Source organism: Sylvia atricapilla, chromosome 5 (genome assembly GCF_009819655.1).
Source record: "Sylvia atricapilla isolate bSylAtr1 chromosome 5, bSylAtr1.pri, whole genome shotgun sequence".
Classification (NCBI taxonomy): domain Eukaryota; kingdom Metazoa; phylum Chordata; class Aves; order Passeriformes; family Sylviidae; genus Sylvia; species Sylvia atricapilla.
In genome coordinates, this window is record NC_089144.1 from 8,638,490 (window position 1) to 8,654,712 (window position 16,223).

The 16,223-nt window shown below is 39.9% G+C and overlaps 1 protein-coding gene across 1 annotated transcript in view; it reads right to left on the minus strand.

Moving 5' to 3' along the window:
• Positions 1–16,223, minus strand: part of GTSE1 (G2 and S-phase expressed 1) — a 23,281-nt gene continuing 7,058 nt past the window's right edge. The window contains exons 2-12 of the mRNA XM_066318609.1: positions 11,116–11,199; positions 10,368–10,425; positions 9,688–10,291; positions 8,415–8,585; positions 6,914–7,067; positions 5,370–5,747; positions 5,120–5,192; positions 4,481–4,726; positions 3,130–3,328; positions 1,414–1,554; positions 1–449 (exon numbers count right to left, since the gene is read on the minus strand). Coding sequence (XP_066174706.1) covers positions 366–449; positions 1,414–1,554; positions 3,130–3,328; positions 4,481–4,726; positions 5,120–5,192; positions 5,370–5,747; positions 6,914–7,067; positions 8,415–8,585; positions 9,688–10,291; positions 10,368–10,425; positions 11,116–11,199 — 2,192 coding nt within the window. The 3' untranslated portion in view covers positions 1–365. The remainder of the gene's footprint in view (positions 450–1,413; positions 1,555–3,129; positions 3,329–4,480; positions 4,727–5,119; positions 5,193–5,369; positions 5,748–6,913; positions 7,068–8,414; positions 8,586–9,687; positions 10,292–10,367; positions 10,426–11,115; positions 11,200–16,223) is intronic.

Here is a 16,223-nt window from a genome sequence, read left to right on the forward strand (position 1 = left end):
TTTTGTATAGGTTTAGCAAACAAGTAATTTATTTTAAATTAAAACTTTGTTGTACATAGAGGAAAGGAATTAAATCACAATCGGTAGGAAGTAAGGAGGCAAGTTTCCAATTCGGAAACTGGAATTCCAGTTCAAATTTTTTTGCCTTTGTGTTACATAGTTTAAATACATCCATTGCAGCACAATAAACAATAAACAAAACCATTATCAGGCTCTGACTCTATCAAGACTGTTAGAATTCTATTTTGTTAATGCAGTTCATCAGACAATCTGCAGCCATCTTCAAAAAATTGTACAAGTGAGGAATAACACCAAAAACACTTCAAAGATCACAGTTGCTAAGATTTCTTCATTTCAGTTCAAATTCAGAACTTGAGGAGAGGGGAATCCAGATTTTCTTTGTTTACATCAGGGCTCAGAGTGATAAGAGGAGAACTCAAATCAATTAGCTGAAAGAAAAAAAGAGTAAAATTTAGCTAGTGTAGTCAACTGTTGTGCATAGCTACTAGTAGCTATAATCTATTATTCTCTTGTATTCTTCTTGTTTAGGGTTCCTATTAGTATCTAGAAGACAAATAGAAGCATCACACTCAAGCTTTTGTGTTCAGGTTCTTAAAAACACATTGATTCTTAGACAAGCACAGGCTTCTCACAAGGTGGTTATTGCCCATACTTACCTTAAAAACCTAAAAGCCTTTTCTAAATTTCACTACTATGCATATTCTAGTGACAGTGCCATCCAGACAGGACACAGCACTTCTGAACTCCTCTGAACATGCTCCCTAAAGTCAGAGTTCTGCAGTACTCCTCTTCTGACAGAATTTCAAGGGCCCGATACTCAGTTCAGCCTTTTGTTAAAGGCTGCATCCTCATAGTTACCAGCATTCATCTGACAGTGATCTAAAGGCATCTGCCTTCCAGTCACTAATGTATAAAAGATACTTGCCCAGAAATTATAAAATTTAGAGCAGATTCTAACAGCACACAACTTCTGTTAAGGATTAGGAGTGGAGAGGTATCCTTTCTTTTTTGATTAAAATGAGCTGCTGCCAAGGACTGAAAATGTGTGAGAAATGTGAAACAAGAAACAAGCATGACAACTCTACTGAAGACAACATTCACTTCCTGCTTCAGAGCAGTTTTATTCTATAACAACTGCTTTTAAGTACTAAGTTCTTTCTCCATCCTCCTCCTTTTCCTATTTGCAGATTGCTCACTGAGCTCTAGTTCAGAACACATTATTTGTTTTTAAACATGACATTTTCTTAGGAGGACCTAATTATGTATATCATACTGAGCTAATATTAAATAATTCCTACAGTATAGTGGAACTGCTCTGCAGACAAGGGTATGCAGCCAGTTGACATTTTTCTGTTAACATAACTTGCACCGGATGATTTGAATAAAACTTACCTTTATCTGCCCAGATAACACAGGCTTTGGAGAAATAATCTTACTCACTTCGGGAGTATTGGAAAGGTCAATCAAAGGTCTACTTTCACATTCAGAAGTGTGTGGGAGAGATTTGTCTGCAACAATATCTAGCAGTAAAGCCTTTAAAAAAAAAACAACAGATCAGGTTTTCTCCCCTGTTCACCAAGTTTCTTTCATATACATCAAGGCAATCAATTTAGCTTATACAGCTGTAATAATCACAGATCAGGCTTAATTTCCAGCTTGGTATTTTTCAGGCAGGATTCATTGCACACAGTGTAGAAACCTCAGCTCCTGCTCTGCCAGTGGCTAGCATTGCAGGGAAAATGTGGTTAAGACAAAGCAAAAGAGATCCCCTGGGGCATAAAACAGTTTTTCACTTAAAAGTAGAGTTAAATTTAAACCAGAAGATTAGTAACCCTCTTAACACTTAAATGATTTGACTACAATTACTGTGCAATGTTATTTAGGCATATAAACTATTCTCTACAGCTTCACACTCTAGTTGTCCTTTTGTCCAGTTTAACTACCCCATACATGTACTAAGCAGCTCTGAAACACACTTTATGCCACCAAGTAAGCTAACAAGGAACATACTGATGCAATAACATCAACTAATCAATCCAAAGATTATTCTAAACCTCAGTATCTGTAAATCAATAGACGCTTGGTCAGGTTAATATTTCAGAACTACAACTTCAGTCCTTTCTTCTTAATGCCTGTGGCTTCAACATGAAGCCACTACCTTCCTGAGAGATGGGAAGTGTTCACTGAACTATTTACTTGACACTTAAGTTTACTGCTATGTGGACTTTGGGGTTTAATCCTCACTCATTGTATGCAAATTTGTGCTCCTTTTAGGTGACTGAATTTAGCTACAGCTGTGTTTTGGGTTTGGAGGGTTTTTTAAATCCCTAAAGGAGCTTTATGGCTGCAACACCAACTGCCCTGCAACATTACTTCTCTAATTGAAGCTACAAGGATTTCACAGTACTCTTCCAAAAGCGGAAATTTAATATACAATCTGCAAGTGTTTGACAGTGCATTTGAGATGATAACACACTTAATAGAAATACTGAACATATGATGTTCAGTGCTAACTATAGACACTAGAGGGTGCACATGGTTACAGCCAGTTGGGCACCACAACACAAAAAGAGATTTGAGAGCATCCAGAGGGAGGCAACAAGGATGGTGATGGGTCTAGAGGGGAAGCCTTACGAGGGGCAGCTGAGGGCAATTGGTCTGTTCAACCTGGAGGAGATGAGGGGAGACCTTACTGTAGTCTTAGACATCCTCAGGGGATCTCTTCATTCTCATGATCAGTGACAGGACTCAGGGAAACATCATGAAGGTGAGCTGGGGAGGTTTAGGTTGGATAGCAGGAAAAGGTTTTTTACTCAGAGGGTGGTTGGGCACTGGAACAGGCTCCCCAGGAAAGTGGTCACAGTAACCAGCCTGACAGAATTCAAGTGGTGTTTAGTGTGATTCCTGAATGTCCTGTGCAGGGCCAAGAGCTGGACTTGATGATTCTGATGGGTCCCCTTCCAACTCAGAATATTCTATTATTTCATTATTCCAACATATTTTAGCTTCATGGCATGCTGAAGTGCTTTCCCTACGTATCTCTTATCTTGAAATAATCCAAGCAGGTTATTTAGTAGTTTTGTAGGAAAATATATTGTCATTTCTTACCTCAGGTTGTTTCTCTTCAGCCAGCTCATTTTGTACTTCACCCAGCTCATTTTGTACTTTCACCTCTTTTAGTGCATTTTCTACTCCTTCTGTAGCAGCTTTCTCTGGTGAGAAGTTAAGTACAAGAGGCTGGACAGGTGGAGGAGATGTATCATCTTCTGAAGATGCCTGTGTCTTACTCTCTTGTTTCTGTTTAGAACTAGGGGAAACAGCATCAGTGATAATTGAGTTCTTTAATCAGCATTAACTACTAAAGACACGCAAGCCAATTTCTAACCTCATTTTCTCCCTTTTTACCCCAAGCTAAAATGACCAAAAGGCTTCCCATATTTTTATCAAATAAATGCTAGTTATCCACAAAATACAAAACATTTCATTCTGCAGAAAAAGTATAGCCTACCTATGCAAAAAAAAGATGGGCTTATGAAGAATTTAATCTTGATATTTCTATCTGGCCTAAACTTCACACAAAGTATTTTGTTGTTGTTGTTGTTTTTTGTTTTTTTTAAATTTGGAACAGCTAGCAAAAATTGATTTTGTCTATGTATCACTGAGCAACTCACTTCAGCCCCTGCTGTCAAGAAGTACTGACCCTGGCTGGAGAACCAGAGGCTGTAATCTGATTAGTGTTATGAAGTCATTGTAGACAGGATAATTGTTTCCTTGAGAGCAAAAAAAGACTATTTGAGACCTTTAGCCTAAGTCACATGACACAGGTTTCTAGGCATGAATCATTCCTACTTTAATACAGTACCCCTCCACCAGTCACAAAAGAAGCCTGCATACATATATATGTGTAAAGATGCTGGGCAGATAACATGAAGAAGGCAACAACACTAATTAATTTCACAGAAGAAAAACCAGAATTAAAACATAAGTAAAGCTGCTCAGAAAATAAAGTTCAAGTCAACAAAATCCTTGGCTTTTTGACTGATGCTTTAAAAAGTGTAGTTATACAGACCACTGGCAACAATATAAAACAAATGAATATAAAACAAAAGTTAAAAATTATATGCATTTTAATCAGCTTTTCCCCTTCATCAGAAGGCAATAGCAAAATAAAACCAGAGCATCAGACACAAGTCTTAAATTTTCCCTTGCTCAAGAAATACAAATAATTTCCTATTAAAGCTGTAATTCTTTAGTGTTAGACATTGACTCACCTCAGTAGGGCTTTTAGCATTTTACCATTCACAAGTTATTTTTATTAGGCCTATACAGCTTTTCTGTGCTCAAATGCTTTATTCTAACATTTAGCAGAGGCCCTTGAAACCCAAGAGTCATCACTAGAGCTCACACAGAGACAGTTTGCCTACAATACTCATTCCATTTATGAAGATTTGTGTCTTACCCAGCTGTAAAAGTCTTTTTGGTGGAAAAGCTGAAGCTCTGGCGAAGAGATGCAGCATGTGGAGAAAAAGCCACTCTTGGCACACTTTTGGGAGTCACTGCTGGGAAGCCCGAGAGCCGGCGGACAGGTGTAGGCAGCCCAGAGCGCCTCGCGCTGGCCGGAGTCGTGGTGGACTTCTCAGGGAAACAAAACCTCGGCAGGACTTTATCTTCTGAGGCCTTCAGAGGAGTGCTGACTGCTATGGCACTAGAAGAGGAACATGCCTTAGCCAAAACCTTCTGGAAATTGAATAACACTCTTCTACCAAACAATGAAAATCCATTTCTCTTTGGTCAGCAAGGGAACAGTAGTCACCTTAAAGCTGATACTCACAGCAATAGTAAAGGCTTTACTCGATAAGAATTATTTTAGTCTATTTAGCACTGCAAAGAAATCCCTTCTGAATAGTGGGAGGGGTTATTTGGTTTAGTTTTGAGTTTTGTTTTAAATCTGTTCCAAGAGGCATCAACACATCTAACTTGGCAGGTCTCAAGTGACTAGACAATGAAGTTAGAACTTTTAAAAGGCTGTTGCAACACCCAGCCATGTTGCATGCCAAGAAGAATGCCTCAGTGCATTCAATTTTCAGTGAAGCCCTACCTTCCAGGTGTGCCACAGAATGTTAATCCAAGAGAAGGTGCTGCTTTTGGTGCCAATTTGTTTGGTGTTGCATCTAAAGAGAAAAGTTTGGTTAATTGCTATCAGATTCATATTTATTTTTTTTTTACAGCAGTTAACTTTCAGTTAAATACTGACTCCTTCCTAAAGCTGGACAGATATGTAATGAAGCAAATAACAAACCTTCAAGGTAACATTGCCTTTAATAACCAAAACAGAAGTATGTGCTTACCTAGAGTCTTCACAGGAGCCTTAGTTTGACTTATGGAAACAGACAAAACTCTGGCCTTGGGCTTTGGACACAGGCTTCTTTTTGTTGAACTCCCATCTTTATTCTGCTGACATAGCTGCTGCAGACTGGGAACAGAGCTTGGTCTCTGAATTCCACTGCCTGCAGCCTCAGATGATGTTGCAGAAGCTGAAGATTTAGCCAGGCTTATAGCACTAGATATTTTGGGAGTACTAGCTGATCTCATTTGCTTCCTGGATTTCTCAGCATTGGCAGCCTGCAGAGATGACACTGTGGTAGGTCTGACAAGGGCCAGCCTGCCTGTACCAGATGAAAGCTTAGAGCCACTCACAGTAGCTTTTGATGACATGCTTGATTTTCCTGAAATAGAAAGTTGTACTTCTGAAGCTTTTGACTAAGCAGAATAATTGTACTAACACAGGAATGAAAAATAGCAATTTACAGCATTCAAAATTAAGTTCAAACAATTCAAGTTAAATGAGAATATATACAACTACTGCAAATTTATTCCTCAAATTCTTTGGCAATTTTATTTTATAGTCTTCTCACCAAATTCCTGAATTACTGCAATCAAGTGAAAGAACAGTCTTCAAGGAATGCCAAAACAGCTTGGAGATTCGAATTACTTCCAGCATTTACTCCCAGCAGAGCTGGCTCTGTTCCCTTGAGCAGCCTTTCAAGGAAGTAATAGTTTGAGTTACACTGATTAACACCACAGGCTAAACTACTGCACAAGCATTTTTCCCAGATTTCTGTAAAGTTCTTACTTTTAGTCTGTAGGTTACTTTCATTAACAGGATGAATCTTGATTAGACAGTTCTATTGCATAAAATAGTTCTTACTAAGCTTTTAAAAATGTTATTGATCTCCCAGAAACAAGGTACAAAATAAAAATTTGCTCGAAGTTGGTATTTTGATAGATGTACAAGAACTGTAGTCAGTACTTTTAGGAGACCATTTTTCTGATCCTTTGAGGCTTACTGAAATGGTCAAATTGATGGTCTCAATACAGCACAAGCCTCTTGGCTGTGTTTTCTCTCTAGAGGTGTTTTTCCCCATCTGCTTGAGTAAAGCTCATCCTTTATTTAGGCTTACAGAAACGTGGAACAATGCCTTCCACCTTCCAAGTTTCAGTTGCTTTGGTGTTTTGTTTTTTTTCTTTTAATTCCAGTTAGACAGCTTAGAGCATTCAGAAGCTCACGTTCTTGGCTATAACAGAGGAGATCATGAGAGGAGAACAGAATTCCTGGGGTATTGCTTCCTTCCTAGCTGTGTCACATGCTCACGTGTAGGCAGCAGGTTTGTGTGAATCTAGTCAATCTATAAATTATGGATGTCTAACATTTATCTTTAGTCCACAGGGATTTACTGGTCTAGCCTAGAAAATTTTATTCTCCATACAAAACATTTCTTAGTGCTTGAATGTACTGAACACCATTAAAACACTTCCAAATCCAAAGTCCGAAAATTGAAGTAACTATTTCAAAATTGATTTGTGGCACAAATCTGTAGTGAAAGCAAATTACCTTTTTTGCCTATAGGAGAAATTGGTAAACTTGAATTAAGACTTGAGTTCATGCTGGACACTGATGATGAAGATGATGATGATGATGTAGTCTTTCTTGTGAGACCACTGGCAACACCAGGACATTTCAGATATGTCAATTTCCTTAAGGCAGGCTGAATCAAAAGAAAAAAAACACTATTTAACAGATTATTTTGCCATTAGTTGTCTTGGTATTGTAACTTCGTGAACTTGAGAATTTCAGAGGAGCGCCTCAACTCAGATTACACTTTAAAAAGTGAATTTTCTTAGAAATTTCTGAATTTTCCAGATCCTTGTATCTGGATTATTATACAGAACTGGAACATCAGATCTAGGAGGCATTTATTTTTATTCCTGCCGCAAACTTGAGTACGGATTTAAAGAATAAAAAGAGTCAGCCCAGGCACCAGCATATGCTGGGCACAAGCAGCTGGAAAGCAGCTTTGCAGGCCAGGCCCTTGGGAGTGCTGGTGGACAAGCTGAACACGAGTCTGCAATGCATCCCTGCAGCAAAGAAAGCTGACAGTATCCTGGGCTGCACAAGGAGGAGCGCTGGCAGCAAGTGAAGGGACTGCTCAGCACTGAGAGCCCACACCTGAAGATCTCCACACAGTTCCAGGCTCCCCCATATGAGAGTGATTTGGAGCTACTGGAAAGAGCCCAGCTAAGGACCCCTAGAATGATTAAGGGACTGGAGCACCTAAGGAAAGGCTAAAAGCTGGGGAAGATAAGGCCCAAGGTGGATCTCATCAATACATAGAAATATCTGAAAGGACAGTAGCCAGTGGTGCCCAGTGACAGGACTAGAGGCAATGGGCAGAGTAAAACACAGTAGGTTCTACTTCTGAACATCAGGAAACACTTTCCTTTCTTCAAGAGTCACCAATCTCTGGCACTGGCTGCCCTCTGAGATTGCCAAAACTTCATCCTTGGAGATATTCAGAAGCTGGCCATGTGCCTGGGCAAATGACTCCACGTGGTCCTGCTTGAGCAGCTCATTGGACCAGATGACCTCAAAAGGTCCCTTCCAACCTCAGCAATTCTGTGGTTTGGTGAAGCAGCACCCAGCATTAAAATAAGTATTTGAAGCTTCAAAGCCAACTATAGGTATACTACCTATAACTGACAGCTATAGGTATACTACCTGCATGCAAATTACAGCAACATTTTCATATGATATAGTTAACTACACATCAAAAACTTTCTTACAGGAAACTGCTCATCACTTACCTGCAGCCAGTGCTTTAAAAACAAAGGCATGCTTGTTAATCCAACACATTTGTAATTGCTCTTAAATACATTGATGTGTTACAGACTTAGAGCACACGATCAAGAATGGCAAATATAAAAACATTGATTACTTTTCCTTAAAATCATTTTACATGACAGCTTTAAATTAAATTAGAGAATAAACTACATTAATTTCTTTTCATCAGAAATTCTACAGAAGTTCTTTTCATATTGAGGAGGCTTGCCATTACCTTACTTGGTGCAGGAAGGACTTTTGTGTCTTGCACTGAAGAACTGCTACTGAACACAGACTCATTGGAATCCAAACCAATACTGGATTTATCAGAAATTACATCTTCAGATGATCCCATGCTGTTCAAGTCTCTTTTTGTAGAAACGCTAGCATTTTTTCCTTGTTTGAGCTGCAAATTTCAACGCAACATTTTAAAAGCTACTAGTGCTTCTAGAAATCACTATAAAGCTTTTTGCATTGATTCTGTTCAGAAACACAGACAACAGTCAATGAAGAAGCCTCCAAATCCAGTGAAGTCATCAAATACAGTCTGAAGTAAGTCTAGTGAATGTATTTGCCAACTACTAGGACATGCTTGAACCCAGATACTGGGAGAGCAACTTAAGGACAGTTCTGCAACAATTCATCATTACAAATCATATAATCATATTCATCTACATAGTGTTACAGCTGTACCTTACAGCTGTATTGGACTTTACATTTATTATTATTCTACTTTACTCTGGCTTCCAAAAGGTAAGACATTACTGTAGTAGACTGCATCATGCAAACTCTTCAGACAGTGGGGTATAATTTGCCTAGTTAAAGCATTTAGGACAATGTCTTTTCTTAATAGCACACAAAACCAAGAAGAAATTTATACTACAAAGGAAAATCAAAGTCCTGTAATTTCTATAGGTGATGGTTCTTAGAAAGCCCTTACCACATTTTCAGTTAAATCTGTAATACATACTAGAACCTAAGCTATAAAGCATAGAGCAATAAAATCCAAAAGATAGTCTTATCTAAAGACTGGGATTTGTGCTCACAAGGTCACTACCACAACTGTTTCCTTGCTATCCCAGAATTCATTTCCATTGGGAAAGATTAACAGTAAATAAAACCACTTTTACACATTAAGTGCAAAATTAAGTGTAAAATTACACATGAAGTGTAACAGTGTAGTAATTTTACCAGCAACACAGCAGTGTCAGAAACCAGTTAGAAGTGAAACCAAGAATTATAGTATTCACAAAACAAGATTACAACCGAAAAGAAATTTACTTGCAAATGCTCTACATTGTCATAATTGACAAAGTAATTGGTTACCATACCATAGTACCTGCCCTCACTTTTTTTTTTTCCTATGTTTTTTGACTAAGGATCTTCTGAGGTAGAGAAGTATCAGAAGATTAAAGTTCACTTTTAAAAATAAAAGATTGTAGACAGGTTAAATATTCCTAAAACACAGACTTTACTTGAAAAAAAAGTTGCCCAGAGCCTGACTTTACCTTCTCAATTGTCAACAAACTGCTCTTTACAAAAGTAGATGACAGTTTTGCCACTGGCAGTTTGCCAATTGCCTTTGTATTTGTTTCCTTCATTTTCTGTTCCTCCATCAGGGGCAAACTGGCATGTTTTGTAGGAGACACACAAATTTTAACGGGGCTTCTGTTAGGAGGTGCAGGAAGAGCATGTACTTCGCCATCTGACACGAGTTCCTGTGATGCCTTCTGAAAACAAGGTGGCAGCTGACATGCTGGGCTGTCCTGCACACAGAACGTCTCCCGCTTAATAGCCCTTGGAGTTATTTCTGTGCTTCTGTTTCTCAGGATCTTCACCTTTGACCTTGAGTCTTCCACAAATGTTTCTACAATCTTGTTTTCCTTTTCTTCTGATTGACCTATCTTGGTCTCCTTGCTCTTGCTTCCAGTCTCTATTTGCAGTGCCAACAAATGAGCTTCTTTGAAAATTTCCACAAATTTTTCTCCTTGAAGTGGGCTCCACAGGAGTTTATCATCAGAAGCAGACACACACTTCTTTGCTTCAATACGGGCAGCAATACATCTTTCTTTATGTCCCACGGGTCCAACAAAAACTTCATCTTCATTTCCACTACAAAGAAAAAGAATTTAGCCCAGCACTTCATGTGTGCCCCTTTTGAAGGGTCTGCTGTACTTACATAACTTACCTTGTTGAAGAGAGGGAAAGGTCAAAATCAAACTTTTCATCAGTCAGAAGAGAAAAGTCTGAAACAATAAGAAGGATTTTGTCACAGCATGGATTTGCAATGAAAATGATTACATTATGCTCTGACAATTTGGTGAGTGATGTCAGCTGGCAAAAAACCAAAGCTTTAGCTACCAAGTTTAAAATATTAAACTTAGGAAATCATATTTTAGGTCCAAGAAATTTAAGGTACAATTGTGAATATGATCAAAATTGTGAGATGCCCAAATATTGTGAAACAGCTTAATGCTTCTAAGCAGCTATAACAGCAACATGGAATGCACCTTATCAGCAGCCTCCAATCAAAATAAGTGAGAACATTTAATCTAGAGCTATGTGACAATGCATTTGTCCCATTCACCAGTTCTTTTTTTGCTCAGGCTACCATAGAACAGTAGCAGAAGCCAGTGAGAAAGATTACTTTTCTTATTAGTTAAAATATACACTAAATAAATCAGCAGCTGAGGGATAAGGGGGGAGCTCGGATTAGATATATAGAAGAGAGGTTGATGACATCAGTCACTATTACACAACCTTTGGCACCATGCTCCACAGGGTCCTCGGGAGGCTTCTGAGACTAGCAACAGCAGTCCATCCAAGGAAAGTGAGCACACAGAATGTGATGTAAGGCAGATGTTTACTGATCTGAGCTGTCCTAACCTATAACGGGATATGCCACACAAAGAAATCAACTTGTTCTCTCCACCTACCATTGCTCATGCAAACGTCCAGTTTCTCTTCAGTCACATGACTCAGGCTATGTGCTGACATTTCTTTTTTTTCCTCCATAGTACCTGAAAAATATAGAAGGAGACATGCAAGAGGTTTAAAAAAAAACCCCAAACCAGACAACAGCAGGGTCACAAACTTTGATGATACTGCTGAATTAGCAAGGAGGCAAACATTCCCTTTGAAGACTCTCATATTTAGGGGCTGCCACGCAGAACCTCAGAATAGTTAGTGTTGGAGGGGACCTCTGGAGATCATCTAGTGCAATCCTGTATCCAGGCAGGGTCACCTGGAGCAGGTTACACAGGAACGCCTCCAGGTGGGTTAGCAAAATCTCCAGAGAGGGAGACTTCATGACCTCCCTAGGCAGCCTATTCCGATGTTCTGCCACCCTCGATGAAAAGTTCTTATTCCCATTGAAATTAAACGTCTTATGGTTTAATTTAATTTAAATTACTACTCGTCCTGTCGCTGGGCACTATCGCAAAGGCGGCTTATGGGATGCCACGTAGCTCACCATCCCGCCGACCGCCCAACGCCCCAGCTCGGGCGAGCTCGCACAGCCCCCACCCGTTCCCTGACGGCGAGGGGAAACGGGAAAAGGCCTCCGAGCACCAGGCTGGGGCTCTGGGAAAGGGAAAGGCCCGGGCCCCGGCCGCCCCCGCTCACCGGCACCGCGCACCAGCCGCGCCGCGCCCCGCACGGACTCGAACAGCGCGGCCCTGCTCACGTGACGCGCCCCGCGCCCTCATTGGCGCGTTCGAAGGATACACGGGAGCTCCCGGTGCATTCTGGGGTTTGTAGGCGGCAGGGGCTCCCAACAGCGGCCTCGCTGGGCTGCGCAGGCCGCGCTGCCTCACTCCGGCCCGGCCTCGCCCCTGCGCGGTCCTGGCCGTGGTGTGTCACCCCCGCGGGCTGTCCTTGCACAGCCCGGCTTGTCTGGCCGGCCCATGAAGCCGCGGTGGTGGCAGCAAAGGAAAGCCTCAGCAGGGTGTGGGCCTTGCAGAAGGCCTCACCTTGAGGCCGTGGCGGCGAGTGCCGTGAGTCCGGGCACAGCCGCCGTGACGGCTGCGGCGGGGCCTGCGCCCCGATTCCTTTGGTTTCCTTGATACCTTTGCTGGATATGGTTGTCCTAATAGCTTAACTTTAGAAGTGAGGCTAAACGGAGGTTCAGCTTGGACACGGGAGGAATTTAATGGCAGAGAGATGACTAGGCATTGGAAGGTGGTGGAGTCATCATCCTGGAGGGAAGACTTGCTGTGGCGCTCAGTGCTGCGGTCTGGTTGTCAAGGTAGTGTTCAGTCAAAGGCTGGACTCAGAGGTCTTTTCCAGCCTAATGAATCTGTGATTTTGTGAAGGGGAAATATATCTAATCCTCAGGTGGTATAAGGAATAGAGATCCGTGGATGTCAGTCCTAGCTACAGACTATCATTATCAGTCCCATTAAAGCAACCTGGTAGAATAGTTTTTAAAAGTAGAACTGTGCTCATAAAAAACACTAGGAAAACACCACTCTTCACATTTCTTCTAACTTCAATGCTGTGCAGTGCTTAGGGTTTTCTCATAATGTGTGCATGGCATGAGAAATTGCATTCCAGCGATGTATTCTGTTCTAAGTATTTTGGGATGACTGAATCAATCAGCTGGAATTTATCAGCTGAATAAGACTAGTTAATACCTGCACATTTTCGTGTAGATAAGATACTCTCTAATTCTTTCTCCAGTCGACCATTTGTGGTTTTTTTACCTTTCATGGGAGCCCCACAAGAAACATATATTTCAGTTGACTATATAGCAAGTACCCTATGTTTTGGCAGCTGTGCACAGTAAATGGCTGGGACAAATAGGCTTCTGCTGAATATTAACATGCTCACCTCACACTTCTCCCTGCCTTGAAATGACACGAGGATTCCCTCCTGGCTGGCAGTGGTAGGTTGCATGGGGAATATCCAGCTTTGTTGCCTGTAAAATAGGCCAATCCTCATTGTTACAGTTTCTGTCTTCCAGCCTTTTACATCAGAATTTTCTACTCGTTCTCTTTGATGTTCTTCTCATTGCTCCTTGAATTACATTTACGGATGTAACTACTTCAGTTTATTGATTTATTTCTTGCCATTCAATTTCATGTCGTTATCGTTCCTACCTAGTCCATTTGTTTCACTTTGTTCTGTTTTCAAGATTTCATTTCCTTTCATGAAAGGAAATTCTTCATTTTCTCAAAGGAAATGAAATCTTGCCATTTCAATGAGGATCAATTTGGTAAGATGTGGTCCATTTCTTTGCACTTCATGTCATCCCTTGCCATTTGATTTTTTTCCTTTGTTGCAGATTTTTTTTTCTTTAAGCATTTAATTTCATTTCATCAAGTTCTTTTCCTGTCTTTTTGTTTGACTTAATTCCCTGATTTTGCGACTTTAGTAAATTTAATTTTGGTAATTTTTGGTCCTTTTCACTGCACCAATCGATTTGGTTCGAGCCACTGCATTTCCAAATTTTCTTTTCTTTTTTTACTTGCATTTTATTTGATCATATCATATCATATCTCCCTTCCAAGGTGTTTGTTACACTTTATTCTCTGTTTTTAAGATTTCATTGTTGAAATTTTCGAACCAAAGTGAAAAAATGAAAATGGAATGGGATGACATGAAGTGCAGGGAAATGGACCAAACCTTGCCAAAGTGATACTGTTTGAAATCACAAGATTTCATTTCCTTTGACGAAAGGAAGAATTTCCTTTCGTCAAAGGAAATGGAATCTCGAAGTCAGAGAAAGAAGTGAAACAAATGGACTGGGGTTGCCAAGGAATGGGTGGTGTGAGCAGAAAGGTGTGGCTGGAGCAATCCTGGGGCAGTGCTGTGCTCCCCTGGGCTGGCCTTTTGTAGCTGCAGTGTGCCTGGAGCAGTATACAGCAGATATTGCTGCACCTATCCCTGGATATGTTATTTAAGAAAACCAAATCCAAGAGTTGTACCTTCCTGTAGTCTCAGGATCAGATCTGAAAAAGCTAGAACTGATTCAAGCCAGTAATTCTTTACTGATGTCTGAATTTCTTCTTCCAAGTCGTTGTAATACTTGTTTTTCTATATTTAATATATTACTAATAATGAAGAATGAGTCTTTATCCTCAGTAGCTTCACTGGTTCCAGTTACAAAGTTTTAGTCACATAGGTCAACAAACTCAGTCTTAATTTTTTGGAGTGTAAGTGATTTTGGGAAATTACTAGTTGTTATAATAAAACAAAAGGAACCAGTTTTATTTATATAAAAACATAAATGCTGTAACCAGGACATATGTGAAGAAAAGGCAAAAGCCTTTAGAAATGCACCAGAACTACAAGTTCAGATTTGTCTTAATAGCAATTATATATGACAATAAGCTGAAAGTAACAGTTAAATAAGAAATATACTTATTTTAAAGATGATGAAGTTAAGCGTTTTGGGAAAGAAGGGTTTTGGTGTGTCTTTATGAATTGCAAATTTAAATGTGTTTGTTTACAAGCCCTACAAATCATTACAGGGGCATTGAATTGATTATACTAAACCCACCATTAACCCAGCTATCATGCAACACCCAGCTTGGGAGAAATTCTGCATTGGCACAGCCTCTTGGTAATTAATGGCTGCAGGCAGTCAGGGAATAATAGGATGTATGTGACTATGTTGCTAATCCTAGATGTCAAAATGTGGGGTTTTGTGGTGATATATTGCTTATTGACTGCTTATTGAATGTGATCATATTATAAAAGTCAACGTTTTTTTAAAAAGGCATCTGCTTTTTCATAAAAAATATTTGAGTATTAGAACACATGTTAGTGATGGTGGCTTGAAATTTCACTCCAGGCAATTTAAACCAAATTGCAGTTGTAGAAAGGAACTAAGTTTTACCCCAAAATAGCCTGTGATCTAATAGAAAGTAATTCTAAGTCACAGCTCATCCTGCATTTTTCATCACCACCACCCTCCATCTGTGCATTACTTGTGTTGTTATGAATTTGGCAACACTTCAGCAGCGAGCTACTGTTTATAACAAGAGATCCCAGCAGCTAAAAGAAGCCAGTCATTGGGATTACTCATAACCTGTCTTGTGAACTGCTCAAGGGAATTTCTTGAAGAACTGTGTCAAAATCAGCTTTAGAAACCATTAATTTGAGATCTTTCATTTATACCTAAGAAGTGTTCCGAGATTATTGTCGGCCAAGTTGGTGGGCTTGGAAGGAAGATTCTTTTTCTTGGTACTGAGAGAAAATTTTCTCATTTTGTGCAAGGAAGCAAAGGATAAAAAAGGCTTTTTTCCTCTCTGCAAGAAGAACTGTGACGCAGTGGGAGCCCCATCACCCAGACACCATGAATGCTTGCAGAAGGTAAGCTGCATATACTGCATTTCCCTGGGGTAGGAATAGAAAAGCAAACTGTTGGCAGAATATTCCTCTCGTGCTCTTCGCATGATGCTCCCAAATGATCATGAACTGTGTTACTTGATTTGCAGCTACACATGACATGACTGTCCTGATACCAGTGTTAAAGGTCTAATTCTGCAGTTACCTTCTGTAAAAGCTCAACGGCAGAATTCTGGTTTATTGGTGAATTCCCTTTTGGTTGCATTTCCTAGTCTTTCAGTTTTAACATTTTTGACAGCTCTCTTCCAAGTGTGCCTAAGTATATAATTTGTGAAGTTCTTTTTTACTCATAAGCTTTATCTGTGCTAACGTTTGTGGTAATCTCTACTCTTCTGTCATAGTAACAGCAGGAACACATATGAACCAGACCTGCAATGCATCTAATCCATCTCAGACCCCTTCCTAACGAACATGAAAATCACAAGCTAGTTAATCTCCTTTTGGCATTCCTGTTCAGATGTAATTGTGCACATTAAACATTTATTTTCTCTTAAAAAATAATTTAAAAAACTTAGCACTGGGGCTTAGCAGGCAATTTTCAATGAATAACTGGAGGTCTGTTGCCATAGGTGAATACTTCTAGTTTGAAACCCTTAGGGAAAGATGACAAAGCAATGTCAAATGTTACTGCAGAGATTCCTGCAGGTATGCTTTGTGTAGTTACTCCTGTTACCTTTGCTTAATGAATACC